General features: G+C 41.1%; 1 protein-coding gene across 14 annotated transcripts in view; it reads left to right on the forward strand.

Moving 5' to 3' along the window:
• ubr5 (ubiquitin protein ligase E3 component n-recognin 5) overlaps positions 1 to 21249 on the forward strand; it is a 34295-nt gene extending 13046 nt beyond the window's left edge. For 3 of the 14 annotated variants that reach the window (XM_079240666.1, XM_079240673.1, XM_079240667.1), the window contains 43 exons: positions 381 to 527; positions 664 to 775; positions 904 to 1058; positions 1162 to 1359; positions 1498 to 1708; positions 1974 to 2100; positions 2265 to 2416; positions 2517 to 2612; positions 3477 to 3600; positions 3716 to 3813; positions 4056 to 4213; positions 4352 to 4443; positions 4557 to 4703; positions 4934 to 5052; positions 5182 to 5308; positions 5903 to 6032; positions 6216 to 6376; positions 8387 to 8626; positions 9229 to 9352; positions 9509 to 9620; positions 9706 to 9837; positions 10156 to 10188; positions 10820 to 11077; positions 11162 to 11430; positions 12398 to 12609; positions 12785 to 13018; positions 13164 to 13237; positions 14625 to 14797; positions 15363 to 15512; positions 15688 to 15905; positions 16094 to 16214; positions 16465 to 16837; positions 17000 to 17087; positions 17184 to 17328; positions 17594 to 17724; positions 17883 to 17943; positions 18123 to 18304; positions 18394 to 18478; positions 18583 to 18738; positions 19679 to 19792; positions 19890 to 20034; positions 20137 to 20222; positions 20517 to 21249. In XM_079240666.1, coding sequence (XP_079096792.1) covers positions 381 to 527; positions 664 to 775; positions 904 to 1058; positions 1162 to 1359; positions 1498 to 1708; positions 1974 to 2100; positions 2265 to 2416; positions 2517 to 2612; positions 3477 to 3600; positions 3716 to 3813; positions 4056 to 4213; positions 4352 to 4443; positions 4557 to 4703; positions 4934 to 5052; positions 5182 to 5308; positions 5903 to 6032; positions 6216 to 6376; positions 8387 to 8626; positions 9229 to 9352; positions 9509 to 9620; positions 9706 to 9837; positions 10156 to 10188; positions 10820 to 11077; positions 11162 to 11430; positions 12398 to 12609; positions 12785 to 13018; positions 13164 to 13237; positions 14625 to 14797; positions 15363 to 15512; positions 15688 to 15905; positions 16094 to 16214; positions 16465 to 16837; positions 17000 to 17087; positions 17184 to 17328; positions 17594 to 17724; positions 17883 to 17943; positions 18123 to 18304; positions 18394 to 18478; positions 18583 to 18738; positions 19679 to 19792; positions 19890 to 20034; positions 20137 to 20222; positions 20517 to 20729 — 6483 coding nt within the window. In that variant the 3' untranslated portion in view covers positions 20730 to 21249. The remainder of the gene's footprint in view (positions 1 to 380; positions 528 to 663; positions 776 to 903; positions 1059 to 1161; positions 1360 to 1497; positions 1709 to 1973; positions 2101 to 2264; positions 2417 to 2516; positions 2613 to 3476; positions 3601 to 3715; positions 3814 to 4055; positions 4214 to 4351; positions 4444 to 4556; positions 4704 to 4933; positions 5053 to 5181; positions 5309 to 5902; positions 6033 to 6215; positions 6377 to 8386; positions 8627 to 9228; positions 9353 to 9508; positions 9621 to 9705; positions 9838 to 10155; positions 10189 to 10819; positions 11078 to 11161; positions 11431 to 12397; positions 12610 to 12784; positions 13019 to 13163; positions 13238 to 14624; positions 14798 to 15362; positions 15513 to 15687; positions 15906 to 16093; positions 16215 to 16464; positions 16838 to 16999; positions 17088 to 17183; positions 17329 to 17593; positions 17725 to 17882; positions 17944 to 18122; positions 18305 to 18393; positions 18479 to 18582; positions 18739 to 19678; positions 19793 to 19889; positions 20035 to 20136; positions 20223 to 20516) is intronic. The other 11 variants (XM_079240672.1, XM_079240674.1, XM_079240675.1 and 8 more) reach the window with 11 other exon arrangements.
• Positions 21250 to 25670: the final 4421 nt, after the last annotated feature.

Below are 25670 nucleotides of genomic sequence, written 5' to 3' on the forward strand. Positions count from 1 at the left end.
GATTTATATTTGACGGCTCATTTAACAGGTTAGGATTGGATCATTGGAGGTTGTGGATGAAATTGTGACTGAAAACCAGGAAAGTAGTGACATATAATCCCAGTGATTTAACTTCAAACTTGCTATGATTGGTCAAATTTATAGGAAAATTGTGATGAAAATAGTGCTGGGTTGTGCAGAATTTATGGAAATTGGTTGATTTGTGTCGATAGTTGTGATTCCCAGGTCAAAAGCTCTGACAGGGACTAATATATGTAAATAGAAAAGTCAAAATGAACATTTTTGTAATGAAAATGAATAACATTTGTGTTCTTTGCTTGTAAATATTCCGTCTCTGGTTTGCAGTATTGTCAATGTGTTTAACCTTCGAACCATTCCAGGTGCTTAAAGTTGACGGTGCATATGTGGCTGTGAAGTTTCCTGGGACATCAAGCAGCATGACAAACCAGAGCGCCGCTCCTCCCCCTGACTCCGACCCATCATCACTGCTGCAGGACTGCAGACTCCTCAGAATAGATGAATTACAGGTGGGGGCGTGAACTTCCAATGTTGAATGCAGCTAGTTTTGATATCGCTGTTTAAAATTTAGTTGAAAAATGGCCATGTGTTTCACCTTTTATTGATATTCACTTTGGTTTTCACGTCTATCAATTTGTTTGACAGGTGGTCAAAACTGGTGGGACTCCGAAAGTTCCAGATTGTTTTCAGCGAACCCCTAAAAAACTGTGTATCCCAGAAAAGGCCGAGATCCTTGCCATAAATGTTGACTCCAAAGGTGAGTTTTTATATTTTCCAGTAGGTTTCTTCATATCGTTCTTCATGTTTTTGATTAATCTAAGTTTTATGGTCCTGTTGTGCAAAATATTTCCAAATATTACATATATATATGTGTCTATCTTCCAGGAGTCCATGCAGTGCTGAAAACTGGTAACTGGGTAAGGTACTGTATCTTTGACCTGGCCACAGGCAAAGCAGAGCAAGAGAATAACTTCCCAACAAGTAACCTGGCTTTCCTGGGGCAGAGTGAGCGCAATGTGGCCATCTTTACAGCAGGACAGGTGAGATGGGCCCCGAATACCTGCTTTCTGTGTGTGTGCATATATAATTTTTTTTTATTTATAAACTGGTAGCCAACCCCTAAAGTTTAAGTTTTATTTTCAGGAGTCTCCCATCATCCTCCGGGATGGAAATGGCACAATCTACCCTATGGCCAAAGACTGCATGGGTGGGATACGGGATCCTGATTGGTTGGACCTGCCACCCATTAACAGCCTGGGAATGGGGGTGCACTCTTTGGTCAATCTCCCATCTAACTCCACCATTAAAAAGAAAGCTGCTATTATTATTATGGCCGTTGAGGTAAATGTCACCCCATCAGATGAGATATAAAACAACCAACACCTAGTTCCTCTTAGTGTTCCTAATTAACCAAATGTTGATGCTGTTTCATTGGTCAGAAGAACTCACAGAGAGGTGTTCTGTCATTTTTATTTTTAGAAACAGACGCTGATGCAGCATGTGCTGCGCTGTGACTACGAAGCTTGTCGGCAGTATCTGGTGAACCTTGAGCAGGCCTTCCTTTTGGATCAGGGTAGCCAGGCACTTGGAGCACTTCTAGGCCACAGATGTGATGGAAACCGTAACATCCTTCATGCTGCCGTCTCTGTCTGCTTCCCTGTTAGCAACAAAGAGACCAAAGAGGAGGAAGGTGAAGTGTCAGGCTTGGCTGTCTGACTTGGTTGTGGTGTAGCTAATTGAATATTGACCTGCTTAAATAGTCATAATGGCAGGATTCTTTCAAGCTTAATTGGTGGGGGGTTTGTTATCTGGTGGATTTGCTGTTGTAATTAAGAAAACTTTTAAATGGGGACATAAAGAGAAACATCAAAATGATTAACTTAACACTCTTCCTACTGGGAATCTGCCCTGTGCTTAGCTTCACAAAGCTAACTGAACCAGTTGTTTCATTTCAGAGGCTGAAAGGTCAGAGAGGAATACATTTGCAGAGCGTCTGTCCGCTGTGGAGGCGATTGCCAACGCCATCTCTGTGGTTTCAAGCAACAGTTCAGGAAATAGGACAGGCTCCTCCAGTAGCAGAGGGTAAGCATTTTTATATTTTTTTGTTTTTGCTTTTTTTCAGGTGGTATATGATAATGCATAAAATATGATTTTAAACGATTTAGGATAATCTCCGGACTGCTTATTTTCAAGAGTCGGTTTCTTAAATAATGCAGAAATATTGAATTACTGTGTTTCATTAACAGGCTTCGTCTGAGGGAGATGATGCGAAGGTCTCTCAGAGCAGCAGGTCTCGGCCGCCACGAATCTGGCCCATCATCCAGTGACCATCAGGATCCTGTTTCACCACCCATTGCTCCACCAAGTTGGGTACCAGACCCTCCTCCAATGGACCCTGGTGGGTACATTGTAACAAGACGGTAGACCTGGTGAAACATATCAACAGCTATAACGGATTTTATGTTATTATTATTCTAATAATAATATTTAATCAACAGACGGTGACATTGACTTCATCCTAGCGCCAGCTGTTGGCTCACTCACCACTGCCTCCACTGGTACAAGCCAGGGACCCAGCACCTCCACCATACCGGGTACATGGAATCTCCTTTCTGTGTTGTTAGACGGTTGTAGCATATGTTCATGTTGGTATATATCTACAACACAAGATGTTTGGAATAAGAGGATGTGACCAAGTTACGATCGCATATTAAGGTCATATGATCTGGAACGTGCTTTTCCACTTCCAGCTGTTGCATATTACATGAACAAATAGAGATTTACACACAACAAAGTTTTTTTAATTAGATTTTTAATGTCCTCTCTGGATTTCTGAGTCCAGTCTATTCAGTTCAGCTTTATTTAAAACACCACTTTACAACAATGTCATCTCAGGGCACTTTACTGACGCAACAATTCAAGCCAGTTTGTTATAAATAGCCTAGTTAAAAAGAACTAACAGATTGCATTGATTTTTTTACTTCGATCCAGTACTTCATTCTGAGCATGGACGACGCTCTTCTTAATGTTGTCCAACATTGTTGGAGTATATATATATATATATATATAGATATAGATAGGTAGATATATATTTTTTTTCTCTTTTAGATTTTCCCCATGTTATGTCCCTTTACCTCTTTCTTGCTCTTTAATTGACTGTAACCCTTCACTCATGTCTCACCCAAATACTCATTTCCTTCTGGCTCTTTGACAATATGAAATATGCACAATATTTGGACAGTGGGATGTGTCAGCAGTTCTCAGAAATTGTCTTTCCAACATTAACACATAAGAGTTGGTGTCCACTGATTTGCCACAGACCTATCCCATTTTTGCTGACACCACCATTTGTCGGCAACATGAGGATTAGTTTTAAAATCTTGTTGTGTGAACCTGCCTTAAATAATCAGGACCTAATACTTGAACACACTTGGTGTTTATCTTCTCTTTGTGTACAGGGCCGTCCACCGAGCCATCTGTGGTTGAGTCTAAAGACAGGAAGGCCAACGCCCACCTTATACTAAAGTTAATGTGTGATAGTGTTGTTTTGAGGCCACATCTACGGGATCTGCTCTCTGCAAAGTATGATTCATTTACTTTGTTTAAACCTGCTTAGATTACCTCTTTTAATCCAGATGACTATTTGTAAATGCCGGTCTCTCTAAAGTGCTTGCATGTTGTTTCTGTTGTTTGACAGGGATGCCAGAGGGATGACCCCGTTTATGTTGGCTGTCAGTGGTAGAGCCTACCCAGCAGCTATTACTGTGCTTGAAGCTGCTCAAAAAATGGCTAAGGGTAAGTTAATTAGTTAGCTTTGTGCTAGTTTATGAAAGGGGTGTTGCACTGTATTGTATTGTAGTCCTGACATGTAAAAATAGATATATTTGCTACACTTTCTGAGTCAAAAGGGATTGGATAATAGCTGGAATCCATGAGTTAATGTGAATCCTGACTGCCCATCACTGCCCATCTTCCAGCAGCTGGCTTTCTTTCTAACCAGCATTCCTTTGTTTGTTCCTTAAATGTCTCAAACACAGTGGGAGACCCGGGAATTGCCGAGAAAGACGATGCAGATTCTGTGTTCATGGAAATGATCTGTCCATCTGGAACCAACCCAGATGATTCTCCACTGTATGTTCTCTGCTGCAACGACACCTGCAGCTTCACGTGGACTGGAGCTGAGCACATTAACCAGGTCAGCACTGAAATTTACGCCTGACGCTTGGAGGAAGTGTTGCATATTTCTACATTTGGACCTGATGTTTGTGTGTACAGAAATTTTTATTTCCTTCTATCAACCCACTGACATTTTTCCATGACATTTTGTACTAAGGACATATTTGAGTGTCGAACATGCGGCTTGCTGGAGTCCCTCTGCTGCTGTACCGAGTGTGCAAGAGTCTGTCACAAAGGACACGACTGCAAGTATGTTTTAGTTTTGAGTTTGGATTTTTTTTTCTCACTTTTATGTTTTAAACACTGCCTGTCTTCCTGAATTTCCACCATTTGATATAAGATTGATTTCTGTTCATATGCAGACTTAAAAGGACCTCTCCGACAGCTTATTGTGACTGTTGGGAAAAGTGCAAATGTAAAACACTGATAGCTGGTCAGAAAGCTGCTCGGCTGGATTTGCTCTACAGGTTACTCACAACCACTAACCTGGTCACTACACCAAACAGCCGGTAAGACTCCTGCGCTATGTCTACTACAGTTTAGCTTAAATGAAAAATAAAGTGGTACAACATTTGTTGACTTGTTTCCCCTTACTATGGAAAGTGACTGTTAGCACTTTGGATTCAATTGTCTGTATGGTTTAGAGCTCTGTATAGCTAGGTAATTTATTTAATATAGATTAACACTTACTCTGCGTTTAAAAATGATGAATCTGTCTGACTTATGTTTTAATTTGTAGGGGAGAGCATATATTACTGTTCCTGGTGCAGACTGTTGCAAGACAAAGTGTTGAACACTGTCAGTACAGACCACCACGTATCAGAGAGGACAGGAACCGCAAGGCTGCAAACGCAGAAGGTCAGCTCACTTTACCAACCTTTTTTTTTTTAAAAATCTGTGCTGCAAAACAGCTGAAAATTTGACATTTATTTTAAAATATATTTGACCTTTTTCTCTCTCAAATCCCTTAACGTATTCTTCTCCCAGACTCCGATATGCCAGACCATGACCTTGAGCCACCTCGTTTTGCTCAGCTGGCTCTGGAGAGGGTCCTACAGGACTGGAATGCTCTGAAATCTATGATAATGTTTGGTTCTCAGGAAAATAAAGACCCGTAAGTATTGCAGCAGATAATTGTGCATGAAGCTAAACATTGGTGCACTCTCTTACAGAACATGCTGCCTAATAAGCATGGACTAGAAGTTGAAGGATTTTAATAGGAGCTGATTTGATTAGGTTGAACCATTTTTCCAATTAGGTAGCATCACTAAAACGTGTCTTTGACGTTTTTAAAGCCGTTAAATTGAAGGTGGCACAGATAAATCATTATGCTCTAACTAGGCTTTGTGAGAATTAGGCTACTGGAAATTAAATGTTTTTCTATTCCCATCATAAACAGCCTGATTTAAATCTGAAATTTAGTTTTCACAGTGATCAGGTGAAACATGAGTCACTCTGCCTTTGGGCTCAGTTTACTTTGCTGTTTGTTGTCTTCCTGCTGTGGAATTTGTGTTTGTTTGCATTTTATCCAAAACAAACTACTGTTATTTCAGTTTTTATACTGATAGCAAATAATTATATTCTGTTTTTATCAACATTTTTTTCAAACAACATAACTGTTATATATGTTTTTTTTTTGCTTAGAAATAAAGTTTTATTCAGATTTATGTGTGACAGGTAAGACTGGTGTATTTTCTGTTTCTTGTAGACTTAGTGCCAGCAGCAGAATTGCCCACCTCCTGCCAGAAGAGCAGGTCTACTTGAATCAGCAGAGTGGCACCATTCGCCTTGACTGTTTCACACACTGCCTCATTGTTAAGTGTGCTCCTGACATCACTGTGAGTCCTGATGTTTGCTTTTTTTCCCCTCATGAGCATGCACTGTTAATGCAGTCCTGCTTTTTCAGGAGGAAAAAAGTTTTAGCCTTCCTTAGTTTTTATTACTTCTAATAAAAATGTTGAACCCCGCTCTAATGATGATCCTTCACTAAGATTGTTTTTTTTTATTTTCTTCTATATTAGTTTATAGACACTTTACTGGGTACTCTGGTGAAGGAGCTGCAAAACAAGTATACTCCTGGCCGGAGAGAAGAGGCAATCAATGTCACGAGGAGGTTCCTGCGCTCTGTAGCCCGGGTTTTTGTTATCCTCAGCGTGGAGATGGCTTCATCCAAGAAGAAGAAGTAAGAGCACAAATTATAGATCATGATAAATTCATCGATGTGGCTCCAGGTATGGAGTAGTTTAACTAATTAATCGATTAATCGAATAGAATAAGCTTTCTCAATTTTTCTTTGAAGAGCTTATGATAGAAATGTAACAGAGCTGTAACTGTACAAAAGTCAGTATCAGTTACATATTTAATACAATAAGCAGTTACATATTTATATAATAAAATAAGCTATGTTGCATTTCAGCTTCGTTTGCAGCTGCTGCTCTTTATCCTGACTTTAAACAAAGCTATGAAAACTAGATGATTTCAACACAAATGACATTACCCCGTCATATAATTATCTAATAAAATATAACGAGCTGAAATTTTGCTTAATAAATAACCAAAAAAATCCAATAAACGCAACAAATAAATGAATAAAATGAATGTTTTTCTTCCGTTTTTTTGTGTCTTTAACAGCTAAAACTACAAAGTACCAAATAAAGAAATATAATGGTGTATTAAAACATTGTGGAACAGTTTACTACAGAACATTTTTATTCCACGTACCCAGAAGATTTGTAAATTTAATCCTCTTTAAAGAGAATTAAAATATATATTTAACTTCAGATATCCATATTCCATAAATATTTTAATTGTGAGATAGATAGATAGATAGATAGACATAGATAGCTTTTATTGTCATCATAAATTAAGTAAAGATATATTTAAAAGCAACTCCGTATAATGCACAAACTAAAAACACATAAAAACATTCTAACAGAAGACATTGTACTGTGCTGCCAATGAGGAGTATTAGTGAAGATTTGAGGTCAAATTAGTGACAGCTTTGGGAAAAAGTTGTATCTAAATCTGTTAGATTCAGACTGGAACCTTCAGCCTGATCCAGCTGCTTTTTACACAACAATAGATCAATGTTTTATCCGTGTTATACTTTTCTCTGGCATTTTCCTTCATTTAGTAGGATACAGAAAGCCCTTTAAAACCAGCTGCAGTGCAGCGGTGCGGCTACCGTAATGTCCTGAATATCAGTGCAAAGCTGCGCATCTAGGTTTCAGAATCTGGTGGAATTATGTCTGTAGCATAAACGGTCGACAGAGACGGCAAATTTTTAAGGCTAAATTCAGCTGTCCACATGTAAACACAGCATGGCACTGTAAAATTAGGACTAGCTTTAAGCCACAACAGAGCGTGGTGGGGAAAAAAAAGAAAACGGTGGCTTGCTGTTTGCAGCAGAAGCAATGTGGTCTTTACATATATATAAATAATAGCTGCCGCTTCTCTTTTTGTCTTCATTTCAACTCTGAAACTCGTATCTGAGCTAGATTCTGCTGCTCGTCCCTGAAGTGTCCGGTTCTTTCTGCAGAGATGCTGCGACATGTTAGCTCGGACTTGCATACCTTTCCTTTTGGTTTGAGTTTGAAATGAACCCACACTTGGCATGTTTTTCTGGCTGGCTTCACATTTTCCTTCACTCTGTCACTTTTCTGTGCCTTTTCCATTATTACTTTGTAACGGCCAATCAAAGGCACTTCTCCTTTACTGGCAGGCAATACTGGAAGTAGGTTTTACACACCAGAAGCGATGCATCAAAATAAACTATTTACCTTTTTTTTTTTTTTTTTTTTTTTTTTAAAGGAATTTTTATCAATCTTTTTTTTGTAACTGATTAAAACAGCAATAATTCCATTAAAAATTGCAGCCTTTTTCACAGGTGTAGTGTTACTCCTCACTCTTTAAAATCAAGCGTGTCTATTGGTTGTCATGGCAACAAGTTAATGTTTCCTGGTACCATTTCCTTCTGTAATAGATGTCCCAGTGTAATCTGTGCTAACGGAGGAAAGATTTACACTAGAAATCTTATTTTAATATTTGTTTGCAGTTTTACTTGTATAGATAAATATCAGAAATGTCTGAAACTACTCCATTTGTACACAGCTCCAGTAACAGCCCTTCACAATGTGCTTAACCATTAGAAACCAGTTGGTACTAATGTTGTGTCCTTCTCATTTCCTCCCAGCAACTTCATCCCCCAGCCTATTGGGAAATGCCGGCGTGTTTTCCAGGCTCTGCTCCCCTACGCCGTGGAGGAGCTGTGTAACGTGGCAGAGTCGCTGATTGTTCCGGTGCGAATGGGTATTGCAAGACCGACAGCTCCTTTTACTTTGGCCAGCACCAGCATTGATGCAGTCCAGGGCAGTGAGGAGCTTTTCTCTGTTGAACCCCTGCCCCCCAGACCCTCACCCGACCAGTCCAGCAGGTTGGTAGAGTAAAATATGAAGCTGTTGTTTTTACATGTGCTCACGTGTAGCTCAAGGAAACTCGATAGCAAACTGATGTATATAAGTGAAATGTAAGAAATATCTTGTTTTTTCAATAGGGGTGTGACGATATGCTTTTGTCCCAATTCGATTCCGATTTTTGGGGTGCCGATTCGATTTAAATTGCGATTCTCACAATTTTCCAATATTGCTGATTTTTGTAGATTAAAAACAAAAAACAATGTATAAAACTTTTTTTTGCTCATTATTTTTCTTCATTTCAATCAGGAAAAAACACAGTAGCCAGACCATCATTCTGCTGCTAAAATTCCCAAGAAGAAAAGTAAAAAGATCAATAAAAATAATAAAAATGACAAAAATTTTATAATTCATTCATTTTATTTATTTGAAAAAAAAATCAATTTTAAAATTGTGAAGAAAAAAATCTGATTTTTCGATTCGATTTTCCCACCCCTACTTTTCAAGCCATTAATCCTTAATAAAAATGTTGTTGGAAAGAATGAACTTAAAGACAAAGATCTTTGAATTTCTCTCTTTTCCTTGCCTTAATGACTTTGGACTGGTTTGATTTGTTTTCCAGCTCCAACCAAACCGCGGCGTCCTACATCATCAGGAACCCGCAGCCTCGGCGCAGCAGCCAGTCTCAGCCTGTCAGAGGGAGAGACGAGGAACAGGACGACATCGTATCAGCAGATGTGGAAGAGGTGGGACTTTGTATCTGAGTGAAATGCTCACATCTTAAATCCTAAAACTGAACCCAAACAGCTTGCATTTTAGTTACTCTTCTGCCTGTGTAGTTTACGGTCGGGTTTACTTTGTTTCGTTTCAAAGGGGATCTAATTCTGTTGCTTGTTTCTCAGGTTGAGGTTGTAGAGGGAGTCGCAGGGGAAGAAGACCACCATGATGACCAGGAAGAGCAAGGAGAGGAAAATGCTGAAGCTGAAGGGCAGCACGATGAGCACGATGAGGATGGTGAGATGAGTGCTGCATAACTCGCCACAGCAATGTTCTTCAGCTGCTGCAGAGGCGTCATGGTTTCTGTTGTTCCTGCTTTCAGGAAGTGACATGGAGCTGGACCTGCTGGCGGCAGCAGAAACGGAGAGTGACAGTGAAAGTAATCACAGCAATCAGGATAACGCAAGTGGCCGCAGGAGCGTCGTCACCGCAGCAACGGCTGGCTCTGAAGCGGGTTGGTCAAAAGCAGCTAGAGCTAAAACAAGATTTACTTTTCAACCCCTTATTTTAGACACTCGCTTCAGTTTTGTAGCTTCTTCTTAGGGAAGTGCAATCCTCTTCACCCGAAGGTTTCTAGTTTTCATAAAACTCCCAACAGCTTGTTGCACAGAAACTCTATGGTATGTTTTTTTTTTGTGAGTTACAGTCTGTTGGCTCTTTTTCTGGTGCTTAACGGGCAACATTTTGGGATGTGGGGATTTGTACTGGGAGAGCTAATGATACAGCAGACAAAGTGGTCCCTGGCTGAATACCCGATGTATTTCATTCGCAGGCAGTAGGGTGTCCTTGGCATTTCCTATTTTTGGTATGAGCTCCTCTTTACTTCAATGCATACACAGATGTCAGGGCAAGAGTGAATTTGCAGCGTGCATACACAGTTTCCTTTCAGACAGTTCCTTCAGTTCGTCCCTGTCTCACATTTCACTGTTACCATGTCTCATTTTGAACTAACTCTGTCCTTCACCACAGGCGTAGTGTTGTTGGCTTTTCACCCAAATAACAAACTAATCACTGTGTAGCTTTTCCAGAAAGTGTGATGTTGCTGTCCTCCCTCCTGTTGGTTATGTATCATCCGTATGTCCCAAACAAGTTCTGTTTCAGTATGTCAAGAGAGACTTTGCTGTTATTTTGTCTTTCAAAGAATTTTTCCTGGAAAACATTTAGAGAAAATTTTAAAAAATAAAATAAAAAAAACTTTCATGGTACTTATAAGTGTACAGCAGAGAGTGCAGCTGATGTTTTGACTTGATGTCTCATAGTGTTCACTGTCTATAGCAGCTGTTTTTCCTTGTAGTGGTGTGATACACTAACCTGCATTGCTGCCTGTATGAATCTGGTTTGAAAGCCAAATAACAGCGGGGTAAAGGTGAACAGGCAACTCTTTAAACTTGTCTTTTGTGTCTTCTTTTCTTCATCCCTTCTCTTGCCGGCTGAAGGTGCCAGCAGCGTCCCTGCCTTCTTTTCAGAGGACGACTCCCAGTCCAACGACTCGAGTGATTCAGACAGCAGCAGCAGTCAGAGCGATGATGTTGACCAAGAAACATTTCTTTTGGATGAGCCACTGGAAAGGACAACAAGCTCTTCACATGCCAACAGTGCAGCCCAGGCTCCTCGCTCCATGCAGTGGGCTGTTAGAAACACCCCCAGCCAAAGGGCAAGCGGCAGCGCTCCCTCCAGCTCCTCAACAACAGCTGGTCAGTACACCAACTTCTTCTTATGCAGTTCAGATTATGACCTGGAGGATATAAACTGTACCTGTTGTGATCGTTGTCTTGCAGCAAGCTCCACAGGCTTGATATATATTGACCCGACCAACCTGCGCCGCTCCAGTGCAATTAGCTCCAGCGCTGCAGCGGCAGCCGCAGCTCTGGAGGCCAGCAGTTCCAGCAGCTACCTGACGTCTGCCAGCAGCCTCGCCCGTGCCTACAGCATTGTCATCCGGCAAATTTCTGACCTCATGAGTCTCATTCCAAAGTATAACCATCTGGTCTACTCCCAGTATCCTGCTGCTGTAAAGCTCTCCTACCAAGATGCAGTCAACCTGCAGGTAACATAAAGAGCAGATTCCATTGCTGCATAAAGAGATCCTTATTTTATGTACTGAATTCCTAGTGTTTTTGTTTAGCTGTTGGGCTGGGCGACATGGCGATATATATCCTTTGGATGATAGGAAATGTCCATCGTTTCATATCAGGCTCTATTGTTTACACCACAATAAGGTGCTTTACTGCAGTATTTTACGTCAAGATGCGGTTTACGGCACGCTGCAATATATAAACAAACATGGAGGGAAACGGTAGCAGACGTGTTTCAGAGCAGGATAATTCACTAAAAGATGACCGGCCAACCCAAACTCATGAGCTTGTTCCTAAAAGAGGGAAATTTCTGTTGCATGGATGCGGTTTGGACATAAAAAGACCGACGTGGAACCGACAACAGACTAGCTCACAGTCCCAACAATGGCCTCCGACACAACTAACTCATTTTATCACCTGCGCAAAAATCAGGATAAAAGAATACAGAATAAAGAATGGAGTCAACAAGAAAAAGCCGCAAAAGCAGCGTCAAGTGGAGGCTAAAGCTCAGAATAAACTCTAGACGCAAACGCTGCTACAGCCTGTGAAACGTCTTACAGTCATAGTTCCCGCAGATGGAAGGAGATCACTGCTGCCGTTACCAAGCACATCTGACACATAACTGATGACTGACAAACAATTACACAATTTTATATCGTTATGGGGATATAAAATGGCTGATCGGGAGATTTTGGTCATATCGCCCAGCCCTATTTTATTTAAGAAACATTAAGCATAAAGTTTAATTGAAACACATTTTTAAAGCTTTCAGGCCTTTTTTAGTGTTACTTCGTAGGTCAGGTCAGTTATAAAAATCACTAAAAATAAGTTCTCACATTTCCACTGAAACACATGTTCGACTTGTACTGTACTTTCTTTATGTTCTTCATTCAAATCAAACCAGATTGTGACTCATTTCCTGTTTGTTGTGCGAACCAGAACTGTGTGGAAGAAAAGCTCATACCCACGTGGAACTGGATGGTGTCCATCATGGATTCCACTGAGGCTCAGCTGCGATATGGCTCAGCCTTGTCATCTGCTGGCGACCCCGGTCACCCCAGTCACCCACTCCACGCCTCTCAGCATTCTGCACGCAGGGAGCGCATGACTGCTCGAGAGGAGGCCAGCCTTCGGACTCTGGAAGGCCGCAGGTACAATGCTTCTATTTATTTTCAACACTATCTAGGCTAAATTTGTCAGAACAAGGGAGGAAATGGGATTGGGGTGAACAAAAAAGATAAATAACAATAAAAGCCAACTCTTTGCAGTCCTGATTGAATCCCATATCATTTGCTCCATATATCATCTGCTTTGTGTGTTTTTCAGGAGAGCGGCCACACTGCTGACTGCTCGTCAAGGCATGATGTCGGCACGGGGTGACTTCCTGAACTACGCCCTGTCTCTGATGCGTTCTCACAACGACGAGCATTCTGACGTACTTCCTGTCCTGGATGTGTGCTCGCTGAAACATGTGGCCTACGTTTTTCAGGCACTTATCTACTGGATAAAGGCTATGAACCAGCAGACCACCCTGGACACCCCACAGATGGATAGAAAGAGGTAAACAGAGAAGGAAAAAACTGCAGCTTAATTGTATGCTGTGTTTTAGCTGTAATCTAAATAAGTTATTGTTAATCAGTGGTTGAATTGGACATGTTTTAGAACACATACAAGACTTTTTAACAACACCTTTGTTAACTTTTAGGAATCGAGAGATTTTGGAACTTGGTTTGGACAATGAGGATTCGGAGCATGAGAACGATGAGGACACCAATCAAAGTAATGCACGATGTAATGATCTGCATGAGATAAATGTCGTGCAATTACATTTACTTTATAATCAGGGGTCAGGGAATCTCCGGGCACTCTGGCTTCCTCCCACCGTCCAAAGACATGCTGTCTCGGGTATCAAAATCCAGTCCTCAAGGGCCGGTATCCTGCATGTTTTTGTTGTCTACATGGTCCAACTCTGGAGTTGGACTCCGCCAAGGCTGCCCTTTATCACCGATTCTGTTCATAACTTATATGGACAGAATTTCTAGGCGCAGCCGAGGTGTTGAGGGGATCCGACTTGGTGGCCTCAGGATTGGGTCCCTGCTTTTTGCGGATGACGTGGTCCTGTTGGCTTCATCTGGTCGTGATCTCCAGCTCTCGCTTGAGCGATTCGCGGCCGAGTGTGAAGCTGCTGGGATGAGAATCAGCACCTCAAAATCTGAGACCATGGTCCTCAGCCGGAATAGGGTGGATTGCCCTCTCCGGGTCGGGAGTCAGGTCCTGCCTCAAGTGGAGGAGTTTAAATATCTCGGGGTCTTGTTCACGAGGGAGGGAAGGATGGAGCGCGAGATCGACAGATGGATCGGTGCGGCGTCTGCAGTAATGCGGGCTCTGCGCCGGTCTTTCGTGGTGAAGAAGGAGCTGAGCCAGAAGGTGAAGCTCTCGATTTACCAGTCGATCTACGTTCCTACCCTCACCTATGGTCATGAGCTGTGGGTCGTGACCGAAAGAACGAGATCTCGTATACAAGCGGCTGAAATGAGTTTCCTCCGCAGGGTGGCCGGGCTCTCCCTTAGAGATAGGGTGAGGAGCTCGGTCATCCGGGAGGGGCTCAGAGTAGAGCCGCTGCTCCTCCGCATCGAGAGGAACCAGTTGAGGTGGCTCGGGCATCTGGTCAGGATGCCTCCTGGACCTCCCTGGTGAGGTGTCCCAGGCACGTCCCTCTGGGAGGAGACCCCGGGGAAGACCCAGGACACGCTGGAGGGATTACATCTCTCGGCTGGCCTGGGAACGCCTCGGGATCCCCCCCGCAGAGTTGGCAAATGTGGCTGGGGAGAGGGAAGTCTGGGCTTCCCTGCTTAGGCTGCTGCCCCCGCGACCCGACCCCGGATAAGCGGCAGAAGATGGATGGATGGATGGATGGTGTTTGTAGAGAGAAACAACAAAAACCTGTCGGATACCGGCCTTCGAGGACTGGAGTTTGACTCCTCTGCTCTTTGTGAGTGTGAGCATGACTGGTCTCTCTGTGATGTCCTGGCGACCTGTCCAGGGTGTACCCTGCCTCTCGCCCAATTATTGCTGGGATAGGCTCCAGCTTCCTGTGACCCCGAACTGGACGAAGCGGTCCAGGAAATGGATGGATGGATCAATAAATTTTCATCTTCCACTTCAGGTTCAACTCTGCAGGACAAAGATGAGGACTCCGTTCCAGCTGAGACTGGTCAGAATCATCCCTTCTTCCGCCGTTCTGACTCCATGACCTTCCTGGGCTGCATCCCTCCGAACCCTTTCGATGTTCCTCTGGCAGAGGCCATTCCACTGGCAGACCAGCCTCATCTCCTGCAGGTCAGGGTTTCAGCCGTGTCTCTCAGGCGGTTCACTCCTGATAAGAAGATGCATCCTGATTCATCCAATCAGAAGTCTGCAGCTTTTACTGCAAGTGTTCACTAATTTAGCACTACTCTGGTCGTTTGGTGTAAATTGAAACATAAATGCATGAATGAATGAATATGAGCTTTCTGTAACAGAGTTTGCCATTGCGTGTAAATGATCCAGCAGAATAAAAACACAACATTTAGAACTAGGCTTTTTGACTGCAGCCGTGTAATAAATTGGAGGAATCTCCAGACAACCAGCTACTAATCCAGTCAGCTACATTCCTGTTCTTATGCTCAGTAATGGATGGGAATTATCTCAGAGTACAATCTGGCATAAAATCCAACATTGTCTCATTTTCTTTGACTGAAAGAGTTTATATAATTCTGCCAACAAACATTTGGCATGAGAACAAGTCAACCTGGTTTCTGTTCCCATCACTCATAAACTATATCTTCAACTATTTAAATGTCATTATATGTTAATGATAAAGTCTTGCTGTGGCTTCAACTCCGTTTTACTTCTTCTTCACCAGCCAAATGCCAGAAAGGAGGATTTGTTTGGACGTCCGTCTCAGGGCTTGTACTCTTCCTCTTATATGACAACCAAAGGCCTGGCTGAGGCAAGCATGGACAGGAACTGCCTGGAGGTAAACATGGGCTCCTCTCTACCCTCCCCCTCTCAGGTATACCACCCATCTTCACCGGACAAACACGCTGGAAAGTCTTATTATGTGTTAGCAGTCATTTAAGTCTAGATTTCAGGAAATGATGTGTGTTCTGTGTCCCATTTCCATTCTATCATCATCATCACGCTGCTACTATTGTGACATTACTAAAGAAAATCTCCTGCTAAAACAGATCCTGCCCACCAAGATGTCCTACTCAGCCAATCTGAAAAATGTCATGAGTATGGAAACGGGCCAGCGGATCGCTGACAACCAGTCACTGGGTGAGCAGGAGATGGACACTTCGAAACCAGGCCCTTCGCCTCATGATCTCGCTGCTCAGCTGAAGAGCAGTCTTCTTGCTGAGATCGGCCTCACTGAGAGCGACGGTCCTCCTCTCCCCTCGTTCAGGTAGGCACTAGTTAGCCAGCCTTCTGACTGAAGTTACATTTTCTAATTAAATATTTATTAAATATGTTGATCTTTTGCAGAGCAAACACAGCCCCCTGTGCACTGGCTGTAATTTGTTTTCCTATGCTATTATAGCTTGACTTTCAAATTAGTTTGAAACAAACGCTGGTTGTCCTCCGTCTGTCCAGGCCTCACTGCAGCTTTATGGGGATGATGATCTCACATGACATGCTGCTAGGCCGCTGGCGCCTGTCGCTGGAGCTCTTTGGTCGTGTCTTTATGGAGGATGTGGGAGCTGAGCCTGGATCGGTAAATCTCACTTTTACATTGAACTCATTTAAACATAACTAATAAAAGTAGCATTAATCATTACATATCTGGGACATATCTGTATTCAGGATATGAATTCCTACATATCCTGTAAAAACAGCAAAGAAAAACTAGACTAAATTTAACTCTCCTCTCATGTTGGTGTTGAAATCCTCAAATGAGATGGAAGGAAGTAAAGAACTAGTTTGGGTAAGGCTTCGTAAACGATTGCGGCATCTTTTTTTTCTAGATTCTCACAGAGCTGGGCGGCTTTGAGGTAAAAGAATCCAAGTTCCGACGGGAGATGGAGAAACTAAGGAACCTGCAGTCCCGTGACCTGGCCCTGGAAGTGGACCGGGATCGAGACCAGTTAATACAGCAGACTATGCGCCAGCTAAACGCACACTTTGGCAGGCGGTGCACAACCACACCCATGGCCGTACACCGGGTGAAGGTCACTTTTAAAGACGAGCCCGGTGAGGGCAGCGGCGTGGCCCGCAGCTTCTACACGGCCATCGCACTGGCCCTCCTCTCCAACGACAAGCTGCCCAACCTGGACTGTGTTCAGAGTGTCAGCAAGGGCATGCAGGCCAGCAGTACGTGTCATCACGATTACAATTCAAGTATGACAATACATAGAAACTCATATCCGCATATTTTATTCTTACATTCAAGTGGTACTTGAGTGATGCTGCAACAGTATTAACTGTATTATTACTATGAAAGTATCTTTGGGAAGCGGAATACTCAAAAGGAAACTTGTTTTGTTGGTTTTGTTTGTTCAGATCTGATGCAGCGTTTGAGGAACAGAGACCGGGAAAGAGAGAGGAGAAGCGGAGGCCTTCGAGCAGGATCTCGGAGAGACCGAGACAGGTAAACTTCTCACTGTCTAACAGAGAATATTTGTGCTGTCAGTTGCAGATTAAAAACATGTTTTGATTTTGTTTTTGAATGCATCTCATTCTGCAGAGATTCCAGGAGGCAGCTGTCTATAGATACCAGGCCTTTCAGACCTTCATCAGAAGGAAACCCCAGTGATGAGCCCGATCCCCTGCCTGCACACAGACAAGCCCTTGGGGAGAGGTTATACCCGCGAGTTCACGCTATGCAGCCGGTAATAAACCACTACTTCTTAAACCCTGAATAATAAGAACAGGCTGTGTTTACAATTAGAAAAGAAAGAAAACCAGCAACACTATATCTGAGCTTTTCTTGATCACATGACTTCCTGCATCACCATTAATATGCAACATCACTTCACATGATGCTCCATCCCCCTATCTGTACCAGTATGCTGTCCGGGTTGAAAGCTTTGTTTTGTTTGTCTTCTGTTCATTTCTTTGCACCTGTTAAGTCTGGCAATGTGTTTGTCTCCTCAGGCGTTTGCCAGTAAGATTACAGGCATGTTGCTGGAGCTGTCTCCCGCTCAGTTGCTGCTGCTTCTGGCCAGCGAGGATTCCCTCAGGGCCAGAGTAGAAGAGGCCATGGAGCTTCTCATCGCACATGGAAGGTAAATTGACATCTTGGGTTGCACAAATAGGCAAAAAAAAACAGCAACAGACTCTTTCAGCTGACACTGTACCAGTTTTAAACCACATTGCCTTTATATGGAAACTATTCTGGCCATGCTGGGTTAAGCTAACTTTAAACTATGTTCATCTTTCTAAGGGAAAATGGTGCTGACAGCATATTGGATCTGGGTCTCTCTGAGGCTCCTGAAAAAGCACAGGTAAAAAAAACACTTACACTTTTTTTCTTCTTCTTTGCTACAACTTCTTTTGTAGCAATATCTACATCAAAGGGTGTTTTGAAATACTTTGTTTTAAAATTACTTTGAAGTTTGAAGCAGGAGGATTTGCTATATTTTAATTTCTCTTCCTGCCTCCTTTTTTCCTTTAATGGTTGTAGCAGCAGGAGAACCGTAAACGTCACGGTTCAACACGCAGCGTGGTTGACATGGAGCTGGACGACCCAGATGACGGGGACGACAACGCTCCTCTCTTCTACCAGCCGGGCAAACGAGGGTTTTACTCTCCTCGGCCCGGCAAAAACACAGAAGCCAGACTCAACTGCTTCCGTAACATTGGCAGGTAATGGGCTGACAAAGACCAATAAAAACTGATTTAATGAAGCTGAAATTTGCCCTGAACAAAGAGATGACTGTTGTATTTCTGGACAGAATACTGGGTTTATGCCTGCTGCAGAACGAACTCTGCCCGATCACACTGAATAGGCACGTCATCAAAGTTCTGCTTGGTCGGAAGGTAAGAGAAAATCCAGTTCGTCTTCTACATTTCCAACCTGCTGCACAATGGTTGGCTCTCCAGAATCCCACTGATGAAAACGTGGATGGTTTTTGTTGCTGCAGGTGAACTGGCATGATTTTGCATTCTTTGACCCGGTCATGTATGAAAGCCTGCGGCAGCTGATCCGCCATTCGCAGGCAGGTGAAGCAGATGCAGTATTTGCTGCCATGGATCTAGCCTTTGCTATTGATCTCTGCAAAGAGGAAGGAGCTGGACAGGTAAGGGCCTCTGGTGGGGTTGTGTTACCAAGTATATTTCAGTATGCGTTTATTTCTTGACTCCAGTGGATCTGAGCTGCACAAGCTTGTACAAAAGAAAAAGGTCGACTTGATTTCACTTTGGCAGCTGATATAAACTATTCAGTTTTATCTTAAAGCCGGCATGAATAAACGGCTTAATATGTTTTTGTTTTGTTTTCCTGGGCAGCTTTTCAGTAAAAGGTTAGCTGTTCTGTAGACCAGTGTTTTTCAAACTTTTTTGAGCCAAGGCAACTTTTTTTCATAGAAAAATCACAAGGCACACCACAAACCAAAATGTTTATATAAAAAAAGTCCATATTATCAATATAAAAGTCCATATTGTCAAAGCCTCTTGAATAGAAATCACATAAACACAAGAAGAAGGAATTTTATCATCTTTCACTGGGCCTTGTTTGGATGAACACAGCTGCTTTTTAGACCAATTAGGTGAAATTTGGTCATTTCTCAGGGCACACCAGATAATTTCTCACGGCATAGTAGTGTGTCACGGCACAGTGGTTGAAAAACACTGCTGTAGATGAAGCTCTGTTCTCTGTTAAAAGCCCAGAATTACGAATGTTTAAGAACAAATGGTTTCGTTCCAGTCATCTGACTGGAAAGTTCAGCTCCACCTGGAAGTGTGAGGCTGAAAATGTTCGGTCAAGTAAAGAAGCACCAGCCTATCAAGTGTGGATAACAGACCTATGTTAAGTTCAGCTAGTGCTAGCATGTGTCTGTAACGATGAGAAGAGATTGCATAGAGATATGGATAACTTAGATTTTCAAGATTGTGTCAGAGAACTGCTGATAAATAATGTAAACAGCCAAATGATCTGAATGTTTTAGTTCCTGAACGATGCATTCATAAACTTTTTTTTCCTGGAACAGACTGATTGTTGATGCTTTAAACTTTGCTCAGGTGGAGCTTCTTTCTGGTGGTGTCAACATGCCCGTAACTCCCCTCAACGTGTACGAGTACGTGAGGAAGTACGCAGAGCACCGGATGCTGGTGGTGGCCGAGCAGCCGCTTCATGTAAGAAACTAAACTCCCTCCTAACCAGCTGTCCTCTTGTTGAAATACTCGCGTGTTTCATCAAACTGTGTGTTTACTATCTTGTTTGATTTGCAAGGCGATGAGGAAAGGTTTGCTGGATGTTCTTCCTAAAAACGCGCTAGAGGACTTGACAGCTGAGGATTTCAGGCTGCTGGTTAACGGCTGTGGAGAAGTTAACGTCCAGATGCTGATCAGCTTCACTTCTTTCAACGATGAATCCGGTATGTCGTCGTTTCTGACTCACTCACAGCCCTGCTTTCTAATCATAAAATAACACTGATTATTGCTGAAATGTAATGAGCACAAATCTTTTCATCCAACAGGTGAAAACGCAGATAAACTACTCCAGTTTAAACGATGGTTTTGGTCCATCGTAGAAAAGATGAGCATGACTGAAAGGCAAGACCTGGTGAGTCTGTTCTCATAACTTTTCCTAAAGTTCCAGAGGCTGCTATCTCTGTCCATGTCAATGAATGCTGCTTTTACATGAATCTGTTTATATTAGAAGGCAGAGTTGATGAGCAGCAAACATAAGGCTGTGCATAAAGGTCATTTTTGTTTTGACACCATGGAGGAAACAGACATGTTGGTCTTTTTTATTGTTCCACAGCCCTCATATAAACAATGACTGAAATATTATAATATTTATCTTAAAATGAAACACAACAGTAATTAATATTCAGCTCCCTTTTCTGCTCCTCAGGTGTACTTCTGGACCTCCAGCCCCTCTTTGCCAGCCAGCGAGGAGGGCTTCCAGCCAATGCCCTCCATCACCATCAGGCCTCCAGACGACCAGCACCTCCCCACCGCCAATACCTGCATCTCACGTCTTTACGTGCCACTCTACTCCTCAAAACAGATACTCAAACAGAAACTCCTGCTAGCCATTAAGACCAAAAACTTTGGTTTTGTGTAGAGGTTCAGAAGAAAAGAGCTTAAAAAAAAAGGAAAAAAAAAGAACATGTTTACTGTTGTGTAATATTTACCTAGCTCCAGTTTTGTAGATTTATTTTTTGTCCAATTTTATGAAATTCGACATACTGTCGTTATCTCCCCCGTGTGGTAATATTTGTTTGTGTTGTGAACACAAACGGCTTATTTTTATTTTAGTTTTTATTGTTTTTGTTTCTTTTGTGTTGATGAAGAGGTATATGGTCCAGAACATTCCTGCATTGGCACTGTAAAATGTAAAGCCCACAGCTCTGCTCTATTGGCTTAAACCTTTGCTTCCCAGGAATTGGGTTTGACAGGAAGCTGTCAGACAAAAACTTAGCCAAAGACGACGGCAGTAGAAATATTTAAAAGGACAAAAGACACACTGTGATTACGTTTTTTTTCCTTCCCTAGAAAAGTACTATCACTGACAGTTCACTGCTGCCTTTGTGGAAAGTCCTTTTTTTCTTGTACAGGGGGGAGTAGGGAATTTAAAAATAAACTTGGATGCAAATAAGTTGTCTGTGATTTTATTTTAAAGATTAATGGAAAATTTAAAGGGATCCGTCACACAGAAGACAATTTCACCCCAGTTGATGGAAAATCTGTTTATTTCAGTTTAAGTTCAGCTTTTGGGGCTTAATTTGTCTTTTTTTTACTCTTTAAAATTCCCATGACTTTAATTTTAGTACAGTTACACAGTCAGATGCAGCTATTTATTAATTTAGATTCTGTGTCCATTAAAAAATACAAACATTATTTAAAAAGGCAGCTGTGCCAGTGTTTCCACATAGACTAATGTCTTGCAGTACTGAGTACAGACTTAGTTCATATTTTAATGGCATTGCAAGAACTGTTGAGTCGACAAATTTGTCTTTAAAAGAGCACAAAAACTGATAAGTTGTACTTAAAACATTCATGTACACTATCCCGTCTTTGTGTCATAAGCAAAATGTGTAGACAGTCATATGCAAGCTGATGTTATTGGATTCACAATGGCGCAGTATAAATGCTGCTAAATGACTGTAGAATAGTATAAAAAGGAGTAAAATAAAATAAAAAAAAGGCCCTGAAAAGACCCACTTTAACCTCTGAACACCAGGAAAATCTTCCAGCAAATTTACCTGCATATATAAAATGCAGCACTACTATATTCATGTTATTATCTGTCATGTCCTCTGTGATTATATGACCCAAATATTTTCAGAACAAGCAGGAATCGCTTGTCTTGACAGGTAAAATTTATTTGATGTCGGGTTTTTTTTTTGTTTGGGTTTTTTTTTTTGTTTTTTTTGTTTTTACCTGTCCTGTCCAGCATCTCAGCATACAGAACAGCAATCTGCGTGCCATATTTTTGCCAGACAGATTTGCTCTGTCAAGGGAGACAACTCATGTAAATAGCTGCCCTTGATAATCTGATTATTTTTATTATAATTATTTTATTTTATTTATTTTTTTCCTTTTATCATTTTGCAATCATCGTCAGTCTTGATATGGCCGAGCTGGACCTACAGAGAGTCATCAGCATCAGGGTTTGTGCAAATGTTTTAACACTTTGCTGGAAACATGAGTGTTTAGGAACAGTTTTAATGCTGCATTGTAGTGATGCACGAGGATGGAAGGAATGGGACCGAATGTAGAAATCAGACTAAACTCTGGTTAAAAAAACAAAAAACGTGTTTGACTAAGACGAAGTACGGTTTCCAATTCTGGTCCTCGAGATCTCCTATCCTGCTAATTTTAGACGCATCCCTTCTTCAACACACCTGAATTAAATGTCTGAATTCCCTCACATCCATGACATCCATCTCTGTAGAAGCCCGGTAACGAGCCATTCATTTGGTTCTGATGTCTTGGAGAAGGGTCGAAGGATAGTAGTTCAGAAGGACTGGGCTTCAGCACCCCTGATCTTGAAAAACAGGTACTCTAATAATTATAAATCGCTTAATTTGATGTATTAACTAAGAGTTAAGTTCAAATTCAAGTGGGCCATGCATGAAAAAAGTGCCGATCAGAATAAGTTCACAGTAAGGAGGCAGGTCTGCAATACAGACCATGACTTGTGCTGCTGTAGGCCTAATGTACAGCAAATGTATTTAATCTTTCAGTCCCACTGAAACATTGTAATAAATCCATATTATTAAAGTTTAACATCATAATGTTGATCAAAAGTATTGGAGCCGACCAAGATCATTTGAGGTGATCATTAAAATCATTGGGACTTTTATAAGACACTTACTGATCCAACCAAGTCTAAGTGAATTAACCGTGTAAAGTGCAGACATGTAAACCACCCTGGCCTTTGCCATCTTAAATTTATGAGGTTCATTTTTCCACATAAAATATGAGAAATGTATTGATCTTATGAGAGGGAAACCACCTGCCTTAGATAAGATAATTCTACCAACAAGAAGTCTTTTTGCCAACAAGAATTATTTCTGTTTTGACCTATTTTGATGTATAATTTACCTGCTGTCTGTGCCTCAGTTATGCTAATTCACAAATACTGAACAGGATACTTTAAAGGAATATCTTTTATAATGTTCTCGTTACAATTATGTAAGATAAAGTTTTAGAAAATTTTGAAAAGTTCAGCTTGAGACTCGATGGCCTTCTCTGAACTTCTCAACCACAAAACTTGCTTTTGACTGGTGCCGTCTCCCGTTGGGCAATTTTATTTAAAAAAGTATGTAGCTTTATACTTGGAAATCTGGGAATCCTTGCCCATCCATATTCAAAATGGCCAGTGTGTTAATAGCTAGGCAATGAAGCAAAATTCTGCTTATAGTGATGCCCTGGGATGGAAGGAAAGGAGAAAAAAACTGTTGCAAAATGAATTTTCTGAGCACCAAACTGCAGCTGGGCAACGCAGCTCCAAGAATACACATGATAAATATCACCATCCCATCAAAACCAGTCAGAAAATATGTTGTGCCACTTTAAAGCATTTACAGTTTATGAGAGATGAACATATTTCAGTAAAATCTTTAGCAATTTCGACTTTCGAAAAATGTTTCATGTTGTTTGTCACGTGCACATACAAGATAGCAGTGAAATGCAGTGATACATGCTTCTGAGGCTTTGCAAACCCAGTAAAAATCAACACAGGACTAAAGTAAACACCATAAATATAAATACAATAATATGCCACAGTAATTCACATTGTAACCTGGAAGACTTTAATTTTGACTTGTATGGATGTTTTAATGCGATCTAAACTAAACATTTTGTATAGTCAGTTCATCTCTTTTCTGTGGTGTCCCATGATTCTCACTAGATATCCTAAATATCTTTGTAGATACCTGCAACTCTATTGTCACATTTAGGATTTCAGATGTCTAAAATTTAACTTGACCAAGTAACAATATTGGTGGCAGATATCTGAGGACATTTTCATTCGTGCAATTTATTTTTTGTATTAAAAATGACATATTATTCTTTTATTAAAAGATTAGGAAGAAAAAAACATTACATATTATGTCTGGATATTCTTTATTTTTAACATTTAGAATTGTAGTTTTTTTTTTTTTTTTTTGACCAGAAAATGGGTAGTGAATATACCAAAACCTTTCTCCTGGTAACAATTCAATTTTAGGTGTCCATTGTGTTCTGACAGGGTTAGAATAATGTATTTTTTTAGATATCTAGAGGTGAAAAACCTGTACATGAAAGGGTGAATTAGCACAATTTACCCTGGTAAGAATGGCATTTTAGATATCTAAAATGTGTGATTTTAAACGGTTTGTCACAAGCAGTAATGGTTTGGGGTAAATTAATTTAGGTAGGTGAATTATGCACGTCATTTTCTGTCACAAGTCATATTCAGATCTTCTGTGTGTGTGTTTTGTATTATTGTATAATACAGAGGCGCCATATGAGGGGTAAAAGTTAGGAAGATTCTAAGGGCCCCATGACTTAATAGGGGCCCAAAAAGATTTACAAACTATATAAAAACATAATTAGACCTTCATTAAAAATAATCAATACTTTTTCAAATGTTGTAATAAAATATAGCAGTAATATAAACTGATAAATCATTTTTATAAAAAATAATCTAGTAACATGTAGGCACTGTGATTTAACCCTTTATAGGGCACGCAATGAAATACCTTCAAATTAGAAATTTTAACCTAAAATTGTCCTTGTATGAATCAAGACCTCCATTCTGTTGTTACATTAACAAAAAAAAAGTTTCATGCTGAATATGAAAGGAAACAAAGTGATCAAAAATAGTCAATTGCCCCATTAAGGGTTAAACACAGCCATAGATCTTTATTATTCCTCTGAAAAACCTTTTTTTAATCAGCTTGAAGCAAAAACAAAAATTTTAATATTTGCGATTAAGCGGGGGGATCTATGCCATTGTCTTTCATAGGGCCGCAAAATTCCTGGTGGCACCCCTGGTATAACATAAACCCGCCGAATAAATGTCTAAGAATGATCTGGAACAGTGACTGTCTCTTTAAATTCCCGTTTCAACCAATCAACACAGCACCGCGAAATCAAACCGTTTTGGGTAGTTTTTGTTGCCTCTGGATGATTTGGGTTGAGGTAGAACTAGTTTGTTGCCTGCTGTATTTTGCACTTGTGTTAAGTTAATATGAAATCACATTAGTCATTGGGGAATGGCGGGTTACATGTAACTAACATATAAACTCGAGTAAATTCTCCGGATTAGACAACTTCTGCAAAAAACGCATTAATAATGTGATACATGTTGTGTATGTATGTGAAGTTAGACCTAAGTTATTCAAGTAAAATTAAATAAAATATGTCATCATGTTGCGTTTAAATCACGAAGAATTGCGGATAAAAATGTATTTTTCCGGACAATAATGACAGATTGCAGTGACCGGTGACAAACCGGAAGCTGTAATGTCTGACCGTCATGAAGGCATCATTTCTCCTCCAGTCATAACGGAGC

The sequence above is a fragment of the Telmatherina bonti genome, assembly GCF_933228915.1.
Source record: "Telmatherina bonti genome assembly, chromosome: 5".
Taxonomy (NCBI): domain Eukaryota; kingdom Metazoa; phylum Chordata; class Actinopteri; order Atheriniformes; family Telmatherinidae; genus Telmatherina; species Telmatherina bonti.